The 15,928-nt window shown below is 38.4% G+C and overlaps 2 protein-coding genes across 2 annotated transcripts; one reads left to right on the top strand and one right to left on the bottom strand.

Annotated features, from left to right (window-relative positions):
• Positions 1–536: 536 nt before the first annotated feature.
• LOC112188497 (WAT1-related protein At5g64700) lies at positions 537–5,159 on the top strand. The gene is made up of 7 exons (XM_024327619.2): positions 537–877; positions 966–1,028; positions 1,545–1,661; positions 3,536–3,782; positions 4,319–4,477; positions 4,559–4,710; positions 4,801–5,159. Exons 1-7 carry the CDS (start codon positions 690–692, stop codon positions 4,955–4,957), a joined length of 1,083 nt encoding a protein of 360 aa, XP_024183387.1. The 5' UTR covers positions 537–689; the 3' UTR covers positions 4,958–5,159.
• Positions 5,160–5,666: 507 nt separating this feature from the next.
• Positions 5,667–8,801, bottom strand: LOC112188499. Its single transcript, XM_024327620.2, has 2 exons — positions 8,294–8,801; positions 5,667–6,270 (listed from the first exon to the last, which is right to left on the bottom strand). The coding sequence occupies exons 1-2, from the start codon at positions 8,522–8,524 to the stop codon at positions 5,935–5,937; spliced, it is 567 nt and encodes a 188-aa protein (XP_024183388.1). The 5' UTR covers positions 8,525–8,801; the 3' UTR covers positions 5,667–5,934.
• Positions 8,802–15,928: the final 7,127 nt, after the last annotated feature.

Genomic DNA, 15,928 nt, shown 5'->3' with positions numbered 1-15,928 from the left:
GGTACTCACGATGCAATTATTTTTTCAGAGTTCAAATCCCTGAGTCTTTGGGTCTCTATCTACATATTTCAACAAAAAGGATTGGCCAAATTCGAAAATCTTGAATACATGCATTCGTGATCAGAAAAAAAGAAAAGAAAAAGAACACGTTGTTTCAATGAAGAACGTTTAGATCAAAATGATGTTGTACAATGTGTGGAATTAATAAATAAAATTGGACATCGAATGGTTCGTATAATTCAATGTGGGACTGACAGCAAAAGAGTTATGATTATGATTCAACATCAAGAGTAATAGAAGTTGTAGACAAATCAGATTGTTCATGATTCTCTAATATATGTTCCAGTAATTGAAACTATTTATAGGACCTGCTAGGAGTCCTTGCCTTATAATTAAGGCAATATAGCCAAATTACCCCCTAGTTTTTCTCATGATTGCCTATAATTAATAATATAGGATTAGCCATCCAATTTTATATATAATATTTTGTGTTTCACGACTGAAAAGAGCATGTCAGACTAGTCTAGATTTAAAAGAACATGCACATAGAAGGAACGATAAGATATTTTAAACGTGATCAAATGGCAGATTAACCTGCTAATTAAGTTTTCTGCCTCTTATATAAAGGCTTTGATTTTGTGATCAGAAAGTGGAAGTTTAGGAATAGCATCACCAAACTGGCTAAAAGAATGGCAGCAGGAAGAAGCAGCAGCAGGAAGCCTTACTTGGTTGTTATTCTGATACAAACAATATATGCAGGCATGTTCTTGCTCTCCAAGGCTGCATTCAATGGCGGCATGAACACTTTTGTATTTGTTTTTTATAGACAGGCTGCTGCAACTCTCTTTCTAGTTCCTTTTGCTCTTTTTCTCGAATGGTAATTATTAAACTCTATTTTTTTTTTTCATTATCTCTAACAAAGAGAATGATTACTGATGAGGAGGACCTTCATCTGCATATGATAGGAAAACTGCGCCACCGCTGTCTTTCATGACCTTCTGCAAGATCTTTCTTCTTTCATTTTTTGGGTACGTATGTACTATCGATCCATCTCTTACTACCCTTTCACTTCTTGCTACTATACTAGTTAATCATGCCTGCTCTGATTTAGAGTTGATTTGGACGTAAATAAGAGTTCAGTCCGATCGGACGTACCAGTCGACCAATCTAGCTAGTGAAGAACGCTGCAGACTAGCTAGCTAGCTGGATAGTCCCTGAAATCGAAACACAGATCTACATAGGTTGTACATTCAATTGAATATAATAAGAACCCATAGTGATAGAGGTTTAATGACTTGAATCTCATATAAATAATTTCGATTTTTTTTTTCGGCCACCAAATATACACCGTACGTACATATGCGGGAAAGCACTGCGCAGCGAATAACAGCACTATATACAGAGTACATATACATCGTACTCCAAAATATATTTAAGTGAATGATAGTATAAATTAATGCTTCTTTTTTTGTGTGACAATAGTACTATATATATATACATTAAGTTTGTAATTCATGAATTTACTATGTTTGTGTTGCGTACAGGATTACTTTAAGCTTGGATATCTATGGCGTCGCCCTTGTTTATACCTCAGCGACTTTGGCTGCTGCAATCACAAACTGCCTGCCTGTCATAACTTTCTTCTTGGCACTTCTACTCAGGTACGAACGAACGCTTCTAGCTATATATAGTTTTCAAAAATCTTCTCCTCATTTCAAATCTATGCGATCTGCTTTGTTCATTATATCAGCCCCATAAAGACACATGTAAATCCAAGGGTGGTGAATAATTTTTGGATTTGGGTAGAACTAAGGGTTTAGGATTTACATCGTCACATTCCCTTATTTTTTAATAGCGAAAAAGAAAATGCGCCAAGCTATATCCAGTGAGACCGTGAAGAAATCTTACCCTCGATCAGCAGAATCAAGTATATGATGCACTCAGGAGACAACATTAGGACGTACAAGTAGGCATTACAAGTCCAAATATATGCACTTTATAGTTTTTCCTAAACAAATACAGCAAACTAAAGAGAATATTATCAACATAATTTGGCTGGTAAAGCTCTCCTTCCCTGTCCGGCGGCGCGCGCCCGTACTGCGCCGTCATCGGACGGGCTCTGTCGATTCTTTTTTAGTCCCTGTGAGGCCGTGTGGTCATAGATCAGCGTGATCTTGTGCTGGTTAGGGAGATTGTGGGGTTGTCGGTGAGTCGAGGGTGGAGGAGCTTGCTGTCGACGGCGGATCTGAGGTCATTCCCTGCTGGTCTGTTGGGCGGGTGTTTCTGCTGGCACAGGATTTGGGATCGCTTGAGTGTGACGAGCTTTTGGGGCGAGGTTTGCTGTTATGCTGCTTAATTCCGGTCAGTTGGTTTCGATCTAGTTTAGGTCGTATGGATCTGATTTGGGGTGGAGGTGGTATGGTGTTCCTCGCTCGCATGAGGGATATGATGGGGCGATGGCAGAGATGATCCGGCTTAGGCAGTCGTGTGGCTGAGACGGTGGCAGTTCGAGGGTGGCAGTGCTGGGTTTGAGTCGGGCTTCGATGGTCGGCGGTGGTAAGGAATGTTTGCCGGGAAGATGGAGGGCAGGAGAGATGGCCGACGATCGAAGTAGGGTAGACGAAGCTGCAGTTGGGTCGGGTCTAGGTTGTTGGGCCCTTGTTGGTGGGCCGTTGTTACTAGTGTTTTAGAACTTAATTTTATTTTTGTTTTGTTTTGTTGGTAATAAGTCACTACCAAGGTTTGGTTAGAACGCACTGCAGGTTGTGACAGAGATAATTTTCTCTTTGGCCGTCTAGTGGGTCGTTCCTGTTCTACAGTTGGGTCAGCAGCGATGGTGAAAATGTCTAGCTAGACAATCATCCTTGGCCTTCTAGTGGGTCATTCCTGTCTGGTTTCGGGTCAGAGGTGTTGGCGATTTGGAGCAGTAATGGATTGACGGTGTTGACATTAGGGTGGTGACAGTGTTGGGTTTACTTTAGTCCCAGGTCTGACGGTCCAGTTATTCAATTTGGTTGGGTTCGAAGTCACAACAAGTGTAGGCTTGGTCGATCGAAGGCAGGCCGGGTGGACTCTGGATGGCGAGTTAGTGTTGACAAAGTTGAGTGTCAAAGCTTCACTGCTTCTGCGCATGTTGTCCTTGTCATTTAGTTGTTGTGCAAGTTTTCTTTTAGTCGGAGCCTCGTTGGCTCCTTCAATCAGTCATTTTAGAGTTCCAAAGTGAAGTCTAGTGGCCATTTCTGTGTAAGAGATGTTGCCCAAAATCATTATAACCAGTTCATTATTAATGAAGTTTCTTCTTGATAAAAAAAAATATAAAACATAATTAGGCTGGTACCCGAAATCATACCATCAAGGTGGGTAACTAAAAGAAATTAATAAAGAAAGACAAGTCCATGTGCTTAAGCCAAATGACTTTCACTCAAGGAATCGACTGTGAATGAGCTCAATGACAACATGTGTGTTCAGCTTAGTGTAACTTGCTTCGGTTCATTTTTTTGAATCTATATAGATATGACATAATTTATTCTTATAGGATGGAAGTATTGAAGCCAAGGACAACCTCAGGTTTGGCTAAGCTTGTAGGCATATTATTTTGCACGGCAGGGGCGGTGACCCTTGCCGTATACAAAGGTCCCCATTTCAATCTCCTGGGGCATCATAATCTCTTACATCATATCGAAGAACATGAAGGCCATGTTCCTTCTGGCAAAACATGGATAAAGGGTTGCTTCCTCATGCTGATGTCCAACACCTTTTGGGGCTTGTGGCTTGTTTTGCAGGTGACCTGTTTAAATTCACAATACTGGGGTCTAAATCACAATGCGTCACTTTGTAGGGTCACAATACTGGGATAATAAATTAAATTATATCTTATCATTTTTACCTCACTTTGTAGGGTCATGATCAAAACTATTGAGTTTCAATCTAAATCACCTTTAAAGACTATTACGCAAAAAATTAGTAAAAACGATCACGGAATTGTACCAACTACCAAACATATAAATAGCATTGGTACCTCTTTACATGTTAATGAAGAAATGCCTAATTGATTGATTCATTGCATGATTAAACAATTCTTGATTTTCAACTATTTTTGCGAAGATATTCTTTCAAAAGGTGAATTTAAAAACAAATTACTATGACTATGATCCTATAAGTTCTGAGAGATAAAAAAAAAAAAAAAAAAAAGGAAATAATTTGGTACCTGTCCAAATTTATTTGGGACAGGACTCTATATTGGCAAAGACAAAAGACTAGGGAACAATATAGGTTTTCATGTCTAAATTAATTGAAATTTTCCTTGGAGATGATATAGGCGGGAGTTATGAAAAGCTACCCCTCAAAGCTTCTCTTTACTACTCTACAATGCTTTCTAAGTTCAATCCAGACGTTTGTCATTGCCATCGCTGTTGAGAGAAACCCCTATGAATGGAAGCTCGGATGGAATCTCAAACTTGTTGCCATAGCTTACTGCGTAAGTATTCTGAAGCCACAATTTTCCTAATGTGAATTAGTACTAGACTTTAATTAGTATTATCAATCTGTCTCGGCGCAGGGAATTGTGGTGACCGGCATTACTTACCATTTACAAGCATGGGTAATGGAGAAGAAGGACCCGGTTTTCTTGGCTATGTCCACACCATTGGCTTTGGTCATCACACTCTTTGCTTCTGCAATTCTCCTGGGAGAAATCATTAGTCTGGGAAGGTAAATGACAATGTTTGCTTAGCTACATATTCCCTTGAAAATGTAGTCACGCACGGTTTTGGTCACCATCTTTTCTATTTATGTTTGCAGTATCTTGGGTGGGCTCTTATTGGTTGGAGGGCTTTATAATGTTTTATGGGCGAAGAGCAGAGAGCAGAGTATAGTTGATGAAAGTTGCTTAAGAGCTGAAGTTGTCAAAGACTCCTCAAAACTGAAAGAAACAGAGGACTTTGTTTCTGTAGCGTAATATATCATGTTTTGAAATCGTATCATTGATATTTTTAGTGATCGATATATGCATTTACCTCAACTAGCTTATCATCAATGAAGATGTAAACTATGATCTGTTGAGTAGTTCAAACTACATACACCGTAGTGAATTTGAGAGAGATTGAAGTCCAGTTCAAGCCAATTTTCCAATATTATATGCTGACGGTAACTAGGGTGAATATTAATTGTGAATCCACTATTCGCAAGAGTTATTGATGATGCATGACAAGATATGAATGAAAAATAATGTCTCCCTATGATTTGTCTTTGTAACTATTCATCGACAGGTTTTTTTTTTTATAATCACCACAGGTGGTCGAGTTAGTAAGAGCTTCCAGGTTTGGAAACCCCACACCCGGGTTCGAATCTCATCGACGCTTATTGGAGTTAAATCCCAATATATTCTTGGTGACCAGGGGGAGGAAGTATTTTGACATGATCCCTCGACACGAATTAGTGTCTGGGTCTAAGAAGCCTTTGAAGAACTGTGTGATCTCGATAAAAAAAAAAAAATTAATAATAGACAAGTTTTTTGTCCAATAAAAATATTACAAGCTTTGCCACTCATCACCTTAATTGTGATGCTTAAGGTGTGTAGTTAATTAATCCTAGAAGGCTAGAATGCTACTGGCGTGTGTGTGTATATATGAATGACATCTGCATCTGAATCGCGAAAACTGTTCATCTACAGCTCTAGGAAATTACTCAGTATATTCAATCTAAAGTGTCCCATATGTCCACACTCCACACACAGACATAGTGTAGCAGAGAAATTAATAAGGCAACTCGAGTGAAAAATAAATAATAAAAATAAGACATATATATCAGAGAAATTTAAGGAAACACCAGAAACAAAGTCCTCTCAAGAAAAAAGATAGGGCAACCTTCCTTACAATAATGTAGCTAGTGAACAGAAGAAGCACAGCTCCTCCATGAAGATGAATCTTTTCCCTCTCATACTGCTTCCTTAGGTTTCTCTTCAGCCACTTTTTCTTCCTTCGCTGTTTCGGTCTCTTTTTGTCCTCCGGATTTTTCTTTTCCAACGTTCTCTTCAGCAATTTCCTTGACTTCTTCTGTGATCTTTTCAACCACTTCTTCAGTGATTTTTTCCTCTGAAGCTTCTTTGGCTTCTGTCTCTGCTGGTGCAGCTTCAATTACTACCTCAGCTGACTCGGCTGTCTTTGGAGCATCAAGAACAACAATGTCAGGGGTATTTTCCTCTAGAGGCTTTTCAGTTTCTGATACTTCTGTTGTTTTCTCTTTTTCTGTCGAGTCCTTCCCTTCTTCACTCTGCCAATTAGTTTCAGAAAGTTACAAAAGGTTAGAGAACAAAAGTCTAGATCGCAATGCAAATTGTGGTTTAGCACTTTAGCATTGATATCATTCCCAAGAAATTATAGGAAAAAGAAAAGAAAATTATTGATCGATATAAATGCAGGTATGTACTTCAACCATCATCGATCAGGTACTAATTAATCAACTGATCAATTTCAAGGGACCCTCACCAAACCATTTTATTTGAATCCAGGGAATCAAAGCTCCCAACAACTAGTATAGATAGTCATCTGCAGATTGTATGGTCTATATTCACACATATGGTGGCCATGCACATTCAAAGTCCACAACTAATCAATCATCATCTATAGTCATTTTCATTGCAGTACTCAAAGTCTACAATTAACCTAGAAGGTTGTAGACATCATGAGCGCTAAAAACTTAAGCCGTTAGGAAATAGGCGATGTATATTTAGCTGGCACACTCCGTCAGGAGTATCCCCGACAGGGGTCGGATCCAAGGGAATGCCTAACCATGCCATGCACCGGACCACTCTTGAATATTTGTGCATCCACCAAGTAGCTGCAGATCTGTTTGCTAATTTCTTTGGGCTTTTGGAGGTATGGACTATGAAGCTAGATAAGATGTTTGTAAAAATATCTGAAAGATACTTGGTCATAGTTCATAGGAGAGGTATCGAGTGATGATAGTTTAAATAAGTGAAGACAAAATATTCAATGAATTATTTTAGATAAACTCAAATTTACACAGAAAAAGCAGTTGGGAAAACAATCAAAGTGATGGTGGGCCTCTTTAAAACAAAGACTCATTTGCTTTGTCGTGAGATGAAGATGTCATGGAATCCAAAGATACCTATATCTGATTCTCTAGGACTTCACAAGTTTCGACAAAGCAATCAACGCCTTACGCGATTTAAGTCTCATTATTTATTTCAAACCAAACAAGAAAACATTTCAGAAAACAAATTTTGCACAGAGAAAGTTACATTTTAGTGTGGAATTAACATCTGACAATCTGATGGAAGATCCCTAATGCGGACGGGACATTAGACAAGCATAAAGACATGGACCAGCTTCATTAGAAAAGGCTATATATGCAATTAAATATTTCACAGAACATTTCTCATTCGGTTAATATCTCATAGGCATGGTGAAACATTCAGTGAAAGGACTAATCAACAGAAGGAGGATACTAAATGAATCGTAGACACACTTGAATCAAGCTGAATTAGTTGATCACTACACAAAGCTAATTTACCCTTATATATATATATTTTTTTTTTAAAAAAAAAGAGATTATATATATATATATATATATATGTAATTGGTAATTAATGTACTGATACAATATTGTCCCATATACGAACTTAATGAATTATATTTTTGATAAAAAGATGACTTGGCACAATATAATAAGGCCTGTGATCTTTTTTTTTCCTTTTTGGGTAAATCAATTAAGGTCAAAATATTGGTAAAAATCCATCTTTTGAATAACTTACCGAAAAAATAACTATCGTTAGTAAATGAGAGTGATCAAAGTGATCGTTGATATAGAAAAATATGGCTGTTTTCAAGATTTACTTCCCTGAATGGATTTCTGTTTTTAATTTTTATTTATTTTTTTAGCTGTGTAAAAATAGTAGGGAATCGTACAAATTTTTTCCATATAAAAAAATCAAAGGATATGTCCTCGGGAAAATAAAAGAGTGGAAGCATGAAGTGAATTTGATCATATAGAGAGCAGATTCATTTTTGCAAGAACATATTGTTTGATCAGATCTCATTCAAATTCTGTAGAAAATATACAGTTTGCTGCGTATTAAACCTGTTCAACTTTTCTGACAAAAAGAAAAAAAAAACAAGTTCAATTATTTTTCATCTTTTTGACAAGAGACTGCTGCTGGATAATAATTAGTTTTTAAAAGTTATAAAACAGCACTAATTAATCAACAAAAACAGTGATCATGAAAAAGTTGAAGGCATAATAATACATGTTTAATTAATTAATTAATTTTTACCTGGAACAAATTGCTGAGAGACTTGCGTTTATCTTCATCATCAACGATCTCCTTGACTGAATCATCACCTTCTATCTTCTTCTCAGCTTCATCACCAATCACAACTACCTCCTTCTCCTTCGACTCGATCACGACAGCTTCTTCCTTGGCTGTCTCCGGAGCCGGCACTGGCTCCTCCCCGCCGGCTTCCTTGGCCTTTGACACCTTAGGCTTCGTTGCACATCCGCCCATATTTATCAAGCAGATAATCAAAAAACCACGACTGCTACTTAGCTACCTAGCTAGGGAGAATGAGAAAGAAAGCACAGTTAGGAAGCGTGGAGGGAGAGAGATTGGTTTATAGGGAAAGCTTAGAGGCTGTGTGGTTGTTCCCACATTTGTTCCAAGGCAAATAAATAATTGTCTGTAATATTCTAATATTATTGCAAATGTTGTAACAGACTAACTTGTATTTATATATGTGGAAGGGGGCCAGTGCAGGCCTTGCAAAACTTGGAGAACCTATGTGATTGGAAGGTGAAGGGGCCTATTGGAAAGAAGCTCTTTCTTTTTTCTGGTTCTTTTTATTTCTTTGAATGAAATGAACTAGCTTTTAACATTTTGTATATGTTATTATTACAGCGAGGCTGCATAGCATAAACGTCATGATCAGATTCATGTGGAGGCTTCTGAGTTGGCTAAGCTATCTTCGCATCCCAGGTTGGCCTCACGGCCCTCACCCTCATAAAATGTACAATAATAATCACTAATTAATTCATTAATTAATTAATTATGTGTTAATTGACTCTCTGTGGTTACCAAATGAAACGAACGATATATCAAGATTCAATCTTGTAATTAATTTACAGGTTTAATTAAATTTGATTTGATTTTTGGCTCATAGGATTCTCCAATGTTGCGCTATAGGCTTTCATCTCAAAAAAAAAAATGTTGCGCTATAGGCTTATATAATCATGCATAGGATATATGTCAAAAGCTAGTGTACCCCATTGCTTTTAATTAATTGTTACAGTAAGTTTAATTATGTGATGACAACTAATAAATCTGTAGTAACCCCTTGGAAGATCAAATACACAAGACCAAGGCATTTATCTCACTGTTTGTGGATAGATCTTTCCTTGATATATATTATATATGGTGACTCTATTATCTCTTGTCCTATCAAGGAAATACAAGAACCTTTGAATCTTCTAAAAGTAATCCCACCATATATTTACCATATTTAGCTAGGTTCTTATAATCAAGACATAAATTAGTGCCAGTTTAGGAAAAGATCCCGCAAAAAAATTAGTGGCTCATAGCAGATTGGGTCAATTGTTGGTGTATCAATATTCAAGCTCTTTAAGATGATGGAATAATGGTTGAAATAGAGAATGAAGGATGGAAGAGTGCCAATGTTATAGGTTTTCAAGGACAAGGGCAGTTTCGTTCAAGGAATGACCCATTCTCTAACACTTACAATGAGGTGTGGACGAATCACCCAAATTTTAGCTGGAAGGACAATGATAATGTGCATAAATCAACACCTTCAACCGTGGACCTCCAGGATTTTATCAAAAGCTCCAACCTCCTCCTCAACAATCCTCAAGTAATTCTAAGGGTTAAATACTGTTTACTCCTTCAACTTTCAGGAAAAAAAACAGTTCAGTCCTTGCCTTTTCAATTTCACACGTTTACTCCCTCATCTCTTAATTTTGGACCAATAGGTCCATTCCGTTACTCTCCGTCCAAAAACTCTGTTAAATAGCTGACGTGGCAGTCCTTCTACAGTAAAATGTCTATTATATTCTCACTTTTTTTTTTCAATTTATTCTTTTCTATTTTTTTTGTTTTTTTTTTTTTTTTAATCTATTCTCTCCCCAAACTCAACTCCGATAACTCCATCACCTAACCGACTCTTTCTCATCGTTTGTCATTCAATCCCACCATACTCATTGAACTCAAACACCTCCAAATTAGTTCTCCTTCCTCCACCATCTTCCAAATAATTTGTACCAATCATACCATCCTCATTCCGCCTACCATGCTCCAGTCTCTCCCTCTTCGGAACCATTCCACCTACCATGCTCCAGTCTCTCCCTCTTCGGAACCATTCCACCCCTTCCACAATGCCCTTGTCCAAACCATTACAAACCCGAATAGTCTCCGACCCAACTTTCCTCCTTGGCATCAATAGCTCATCACTCGATCCTGAATCACTCATCACCAACCTCGACCTCTTCTTCTCCTTCTTCGATTCGAAAACCTTCCGAAAACTCGAAGAACCAACACCTCCACTAACCAGGCTTCTTCCTCACAAAATTAAACACCCCGAAGAATTTCTATTCTTCACCAACACCCCAGAAGGGCCAACAGATCTCACACCTTCATCCATCTACATCCACCACTCTCAAAAACCCCCAAATTCCAAACCCCACCCTTCAATTCATCCCCAATTCACCAAATTCGACCTGTAGAAAAATCTGGTCGGATCTTTTATGAGCTAAAACAAATTATGAATATCAACAAAAAGAAGATCAAAGCCTCCAAATAGTCAATTGAAATTACCGATTACTCTCCAAATACCTCCGGATCCAGAACGATCCGTGTTAAGATCCGGAATTTAAGCTCCGCCGGTGGATCGGTGGAGGTAGAGCTTGCCGAAGACGTGGAGGGTAGTGACGAATCCGATGAAGCATAAGCTCATGACAAGCATGACGGTGGGGGAGATCTTCAAGCCAGGAGCGTCGTCGGTGTAGATCCTAAGTATGTTGTTTCTGGCACCAGAGCCACCGCCGCTACCTCCCATGCCTCTGGAGCTGGAGTTGCCGCCTCCACCGATACGACGGCTGCGCATTCCAACTGTGGCAGCAGCTGAACCACGAGGAGCCATGACGCCGGGGCGTGAGGTCGTGAAGAAGAATGTGCCGAATAGATATGTCATCATTAGCACGGCTATCTTCCTGGCATCTTTCTCTTCTGCCGGCTTTGTCAACTCATCTATCAGTGTCGACTCCACCCTTGTTCTGAGGACAGCCTGCGTCTTTAAAGGGCTGCCAAATATTGGAGAGTCTTCCATCTCTTCCCTTACCACCCTCCTGTTCACATTGAACACTTCTCCTTCAGCCGGGAGGTGAAACAAAGCCATGACATCCTCCTCCGTTATTTCCATAACAATATCACCAAACTTCCACTTGTTGTCGGTACGGTCGAAGTGCCTTAGGAGTATCTCCAGGTCCGCTTCATGTTTGTGCAGCTGGATCTCTGTTATCTTGTCCTGCCAGAAAGGCTCCATCATTTCACCAAAGTTGGTGCCCATCAAAATCTCTTTCGTTCGGTCTGGTATTCTGTCTTTGTGTCCGTTGACCATCCTCCAGAACGCATTGAGCGTGCACTTCTGTTGCTTCCACTCAATCTTTGCTTTCTTTGTCTCTGTTTTCTCCTCCTTTTTAGCCTCCTTTTTCATTGCTTCTTCGCTTTCTTCTTTGGTTTTTCTTCTTCTGTATGCACTTCTTCGCTTTCTTCTTTGGTTTTCCTTTTTGGTTGTTTTCTTGTTTTAATTACAAACCTTTTCGTTGTCTGTTCACCCTCTGATTCTGATTCTTCTTCAGACAATCGTCCTGAATCTTCTTTAACTTCTTCTTCAGCGGATCCTTCGTCAGAAATATGTGATGCCTGTTGTCGCTTCCTCTTTCTTATTTCGACAAACTTTTTTTGCAGTGTTTGGTTAAACGTGGTCTCAGTACAGTTATCGGAACTCTGTGAATTCCGGTCATCTTCCTCTGAGTCACTGATCAATTTGAATTTGGGTCTACCCATCCTGCACCGAAAATGAAATCACAATGATCAATCCAAAATAGATAATAGAAGGGTTCTGACTACAGAAACCCTATTATTGAGGGGCAGTAATGTGTCTACTGCCATCCACTAAGCCATCAAAACTAGGACAAGTTTTTTGGATTCACAGTGTAATGCACTATAGAACAAAGAAAACCAAAAATGATCATTATATAATCAACAAAAGATGATGACTGTGTCCTAAGAGAAACATTATTGGTTGGCACTAACTAGTCTACTGCCCACCAGTAGACCATAAAACATTACACCGCATCCCATGTTTCACGGTTTTTAGCAGTTATTCACACTCAAAACAACAATTAATTTACAAAACCCCACATTAGGATGGTGTAATGTGTTGTCTACTGACCCCCACTAGACTGCCAAACACCTCACATTTTGCATCAAAAATTCCATCGCATTCTATGTTTCGCGTTTTATAGAAGTTATTCACACTCAAAACAACACTTAATGTCCAAAAATCACGCATCAGGATGGTCAATATACTGTCTACTGCCCCCCACTAGACTGCCAAACACCTCACATTTTGCATCAAAAATTCCACCGCATTCTATGTTTCGCGTTTTATAGAAGTTATTCACACTCAAAACAGCACTTAATGTCCAAAAACTAATACATCAGGATGGTCAATATACTGTCTACTGCCCCCCACTAGACTGCCAAACACCTCACATTTTGCATCAAAAATTCCACCGCATCCTATGTTTCGCGGTCTATAGAAGTTATTCACACTCAAAACGAAAATTAATGTCCCAAAATCACGCACTAGGATGGTCAATATACTGTCTACTGCCCCCCACTAAACTGCAACATACACCATAACTTGAATCAATAATCGACTACTGCAGTTTGACACAAAATTCAACTTGGAATAGCATATTTCTTTCCGCCAATGAATCAATCAGTGATAATTGGCCCCCAGTACGTACTCTACTGGGGGGCACTAATGTTTCTAATTTTAGGGGGCCTCCCCAATACGATTCAGATCCTACCTCATTTCATCTAAAATAAATGTTTTGAAGTACTGATTAAGATTCGAATCATATTTTCACAGTTATGAACTAGAAACCCTATATTTCACCGTTTTCACAAATATATGCAAACTCGTTCGAGAAATTTCACAGAAATGTCACCAAAATGTAACTTCAATCTACTTTAAACGAAAGATTTTGTAATAGGTCCCCCAGAAATCAATCTAAAACTGGATAACGGAGTCGTAATAGGTTTTTACCTGTTTCGATATCTTCCAAGCCGGAAAAAACTAGAAACACAACTGCCGGACCTTGAAGCGTCGTCGCCGTATAACGGTGAGAATACAGGTCAGAGACACAGAGAGAGAGAGAGAGAGTTAGAGAGGGAGTGAGGCAGAGAGAGAGAGAATCGGGTATGGAGGGAGGAAGAGATTTGAAACGGTTTGACGTTTGATTGGGATTGGTAACTGACGAGTCGTGCGGTGTTAGAATTGGTAACTGACTAGTGGCACTACCGTAATAATGTTTGTTTCCAGAACCTATATGAGTCTTGAACCTATAGAATTGGGTAAGTGGGCACAATTAGATGAAGGTGGAGTGGTTGGGCATATATTGGTCTAAAAATGTGTAACTGGTCACAACCCCAAAAATTTATATCATGTGAGACCACATTTTATGTTTTCACCTCAGGCCTAGATAATATCAGGATCGATCCCTGTGGTCAATCTCTAGCCAAGTTTCGATCAACAAATGCTCTATTCAATATTTGATTTGGTTTAATAACTAGGGAAAGTGCAACAAAGTTTTGCGTTGAGGCCCTAGGTTTGTGAACCAATTGATGGTGGCTAGCTAGTTATGAGGGCGCTTTTAACATCCGAGCAATGCCCTTGAACCCTTTGGATTTTAAGTTGTCCTGGAATGGTATTCCACCAACATAGGCTACACAAATTGAGTATGAAGGATGCCTAGTCGTCAGCAACAATAAACTAAAAGATACTTTTTTTAGTAAACTCTAAATTTCTCTACCCTACGGGAAGAACATCAAGAAAGCTGAAAAGAAGTCTTAAGGTAATCCTTTCTGAAGAACCAGCTTTTCTGGAGATGTAATTTAGCATAGTTCACTATTAGAAAAGGCCTCATAGAATACATAATTTTTTTCTGTATCTTTTGCCTCAAATGATAGAGATAAGGGTACATACCTAAAACTCATTAGATATGGTGCAGCCACGGAATGAAAAATTGTATTCTCTATAGTAGGTTTCACTAACCAAAAGTCATGTTAAGACTTCAGTATTTTTTTTTTTCAATTTTATTATTTCCGTTAGGCTTTTTTCCTCACTCCTCATTTGCTTTTTTGTTTTTTTCTTTTAAGAATTTTTTTTTATTTTTTTATTTTTGTATTAATCAAAATACAAAATTTTTTATTTTATTATCTATATATTTTCATTTATAGAGTATTTATTTGTGATTTATATTTTTTTTCTTCGAAGTCAAGTATTTCTTTTTTATTCAATAATGGTCATATCTAACTGCTCAACTCTGGCAATAAAATCCTCTCTTTCTCCGGCAACTCTTTCTTTCTCCCTTTATCTTTGCATCTCTCTATCTCTATTTGCATCCATTCTCTCACTCAATTATCCACCCATTGTCACGGTCTATAGATCAAAAGAAGAAAGAAGTCAACAACTCATAAGGTCACAGAGTATGAAATAGAAAAGGAAGGAGACTGTAATGTTGGTTCATAATGTGGTATTTGATATTTCAATAGTGGTGTTTATTATCAAGAAAAATGGACTTTGATGCTTCATTATAAAACTTTATATTTGTTTGAATGTGCTTGGATTTAAATCAAAGACGTTGAAAAAAATCCCAAGATTGATTATTAAAGTGCAACACCATTTTTGACGCAAATTGAATAGAGTGGGTCTATTTAGACATCCTAATTTGATATTTGGACCTCATTTAATTTTTGTAAATATTTAATCTCTATTTTACCCCTAAATCTGTGAGAAAAAAGAAAGCGAGAAACTGGAATTGGAGGAGGCTCCACGATGCCACATACAACCATCTTCTCTTCCCTTCCCACTTCTCCCGTTTATAAAACCCATAATTTTTGCTATGATAGTGCAGCTTCATATCTTCGTCAAAGGATAAACTTAGTTTCAGATTTTACTTTTTTTCATCATGCTAATTATACGAGACTACAAATTTTGTGTAATTTTATATATATCAAGGAGAACATCCCAGGCTTTATGGGTTCCATAGACTTCAGAGCTTGGGTCCCAAATCTTGGTTTTAATGTGGCAACGATTCACTATTTGTATTTGATCCAATTAATTACCTACTGTGAGTTCCTGAAATTTAGAGTTGGTCAAATTTTATTTTTGAGCTTCGAAGTGGAAAGTAGAGGTCGCCTCAAGTTCGCAGCATTTTTTAGTGAATTTTTTTGGTTCCCAAGCTATTTTTAAGGAATTATTGAAGTTTGGATGCAAAGCAAATTAGCTGGCGACGTGGCTCCTCATTATTGGTCGAAAGCATGACTTGGTGACCACGGAGCAGCAGCCTTGTTGCTATTATCCTAAAAGGCTGGTCATCTGTCACTTGTCAAAAAGAGACATGAACGTTGTTCTATAGTTGACATAGGGGTCATCATTTGGTCCGCGGGCCCAAAAGCCCAGGGGTGCTCGCCTGACCGACCTATAGCAAAACCCATCTCGACCTTGCCCATTGGGCACAAGGCAGGGCTAGGGCGGAGGGTTTAAAGCCCGCCCCGCCCTGCCTTATAAGCCCAGCTCGAAAGCCCATTGAATTCTAGTATTAATATTTT

This window comes from Rosa chinensis, chromosome 2, assembly GCF_002994745.2.
Source record: "Rosa chinensis cultivar Old Blush chromosome 2, RchiOBHm-V2, whole genome shotgun sequence".
NCBI lineage: Eukaryota > Viridiplantae > Streptophyta > Magnoliopsida > Rosales > Rosaceae > Rosa > Rosa chinensis.
Note: the sequence above shows the minus strand (reverse complement) of the source record. Positions and strands in the feature narration are given on the sequence as shown.

Excerpts from the sequence above, each read along its gene's own strand:
- LOC112188497 (XM_024327619.2), top strand. The coding sequence starts at position 690 with ATGGCAGCAGGAAGAAGCAGCAGCAGGAAGCCTTACTTGGTTGTTATT. Across the intron at positions 1,662-3,535 it reads TTCTTGGCACTTCTACTCAG|GATGGAAGTATTGAAGCCAA; the intron begins GTACGAACGAAC and ends TTATTCTTATAG. Across the intron at positions 4,711-4,800 it reads GAAATCATTAGTCTGGGAAG|TATCTTGGGTGGGCTCTTAT; the intron begins GTAAATGACAAT and ends TTATGTTTGCAG.
- LOC112188499 (XM_024327620.2), bottom strand. The coding sequence starts at position 8,524 with ATGGGCGGATGTGCAACGAAGCCTAAGGTGTCAAAGGCCAAGGAAGCC. Across the intron at positions 6,271-8,293 it reads CTCTCAGCAATTTGTTCCAG|AGTGAAGAAGGGAAGGACTC; the intron begins GTAAAAATTAAT and ends ACTAATTGGCAG.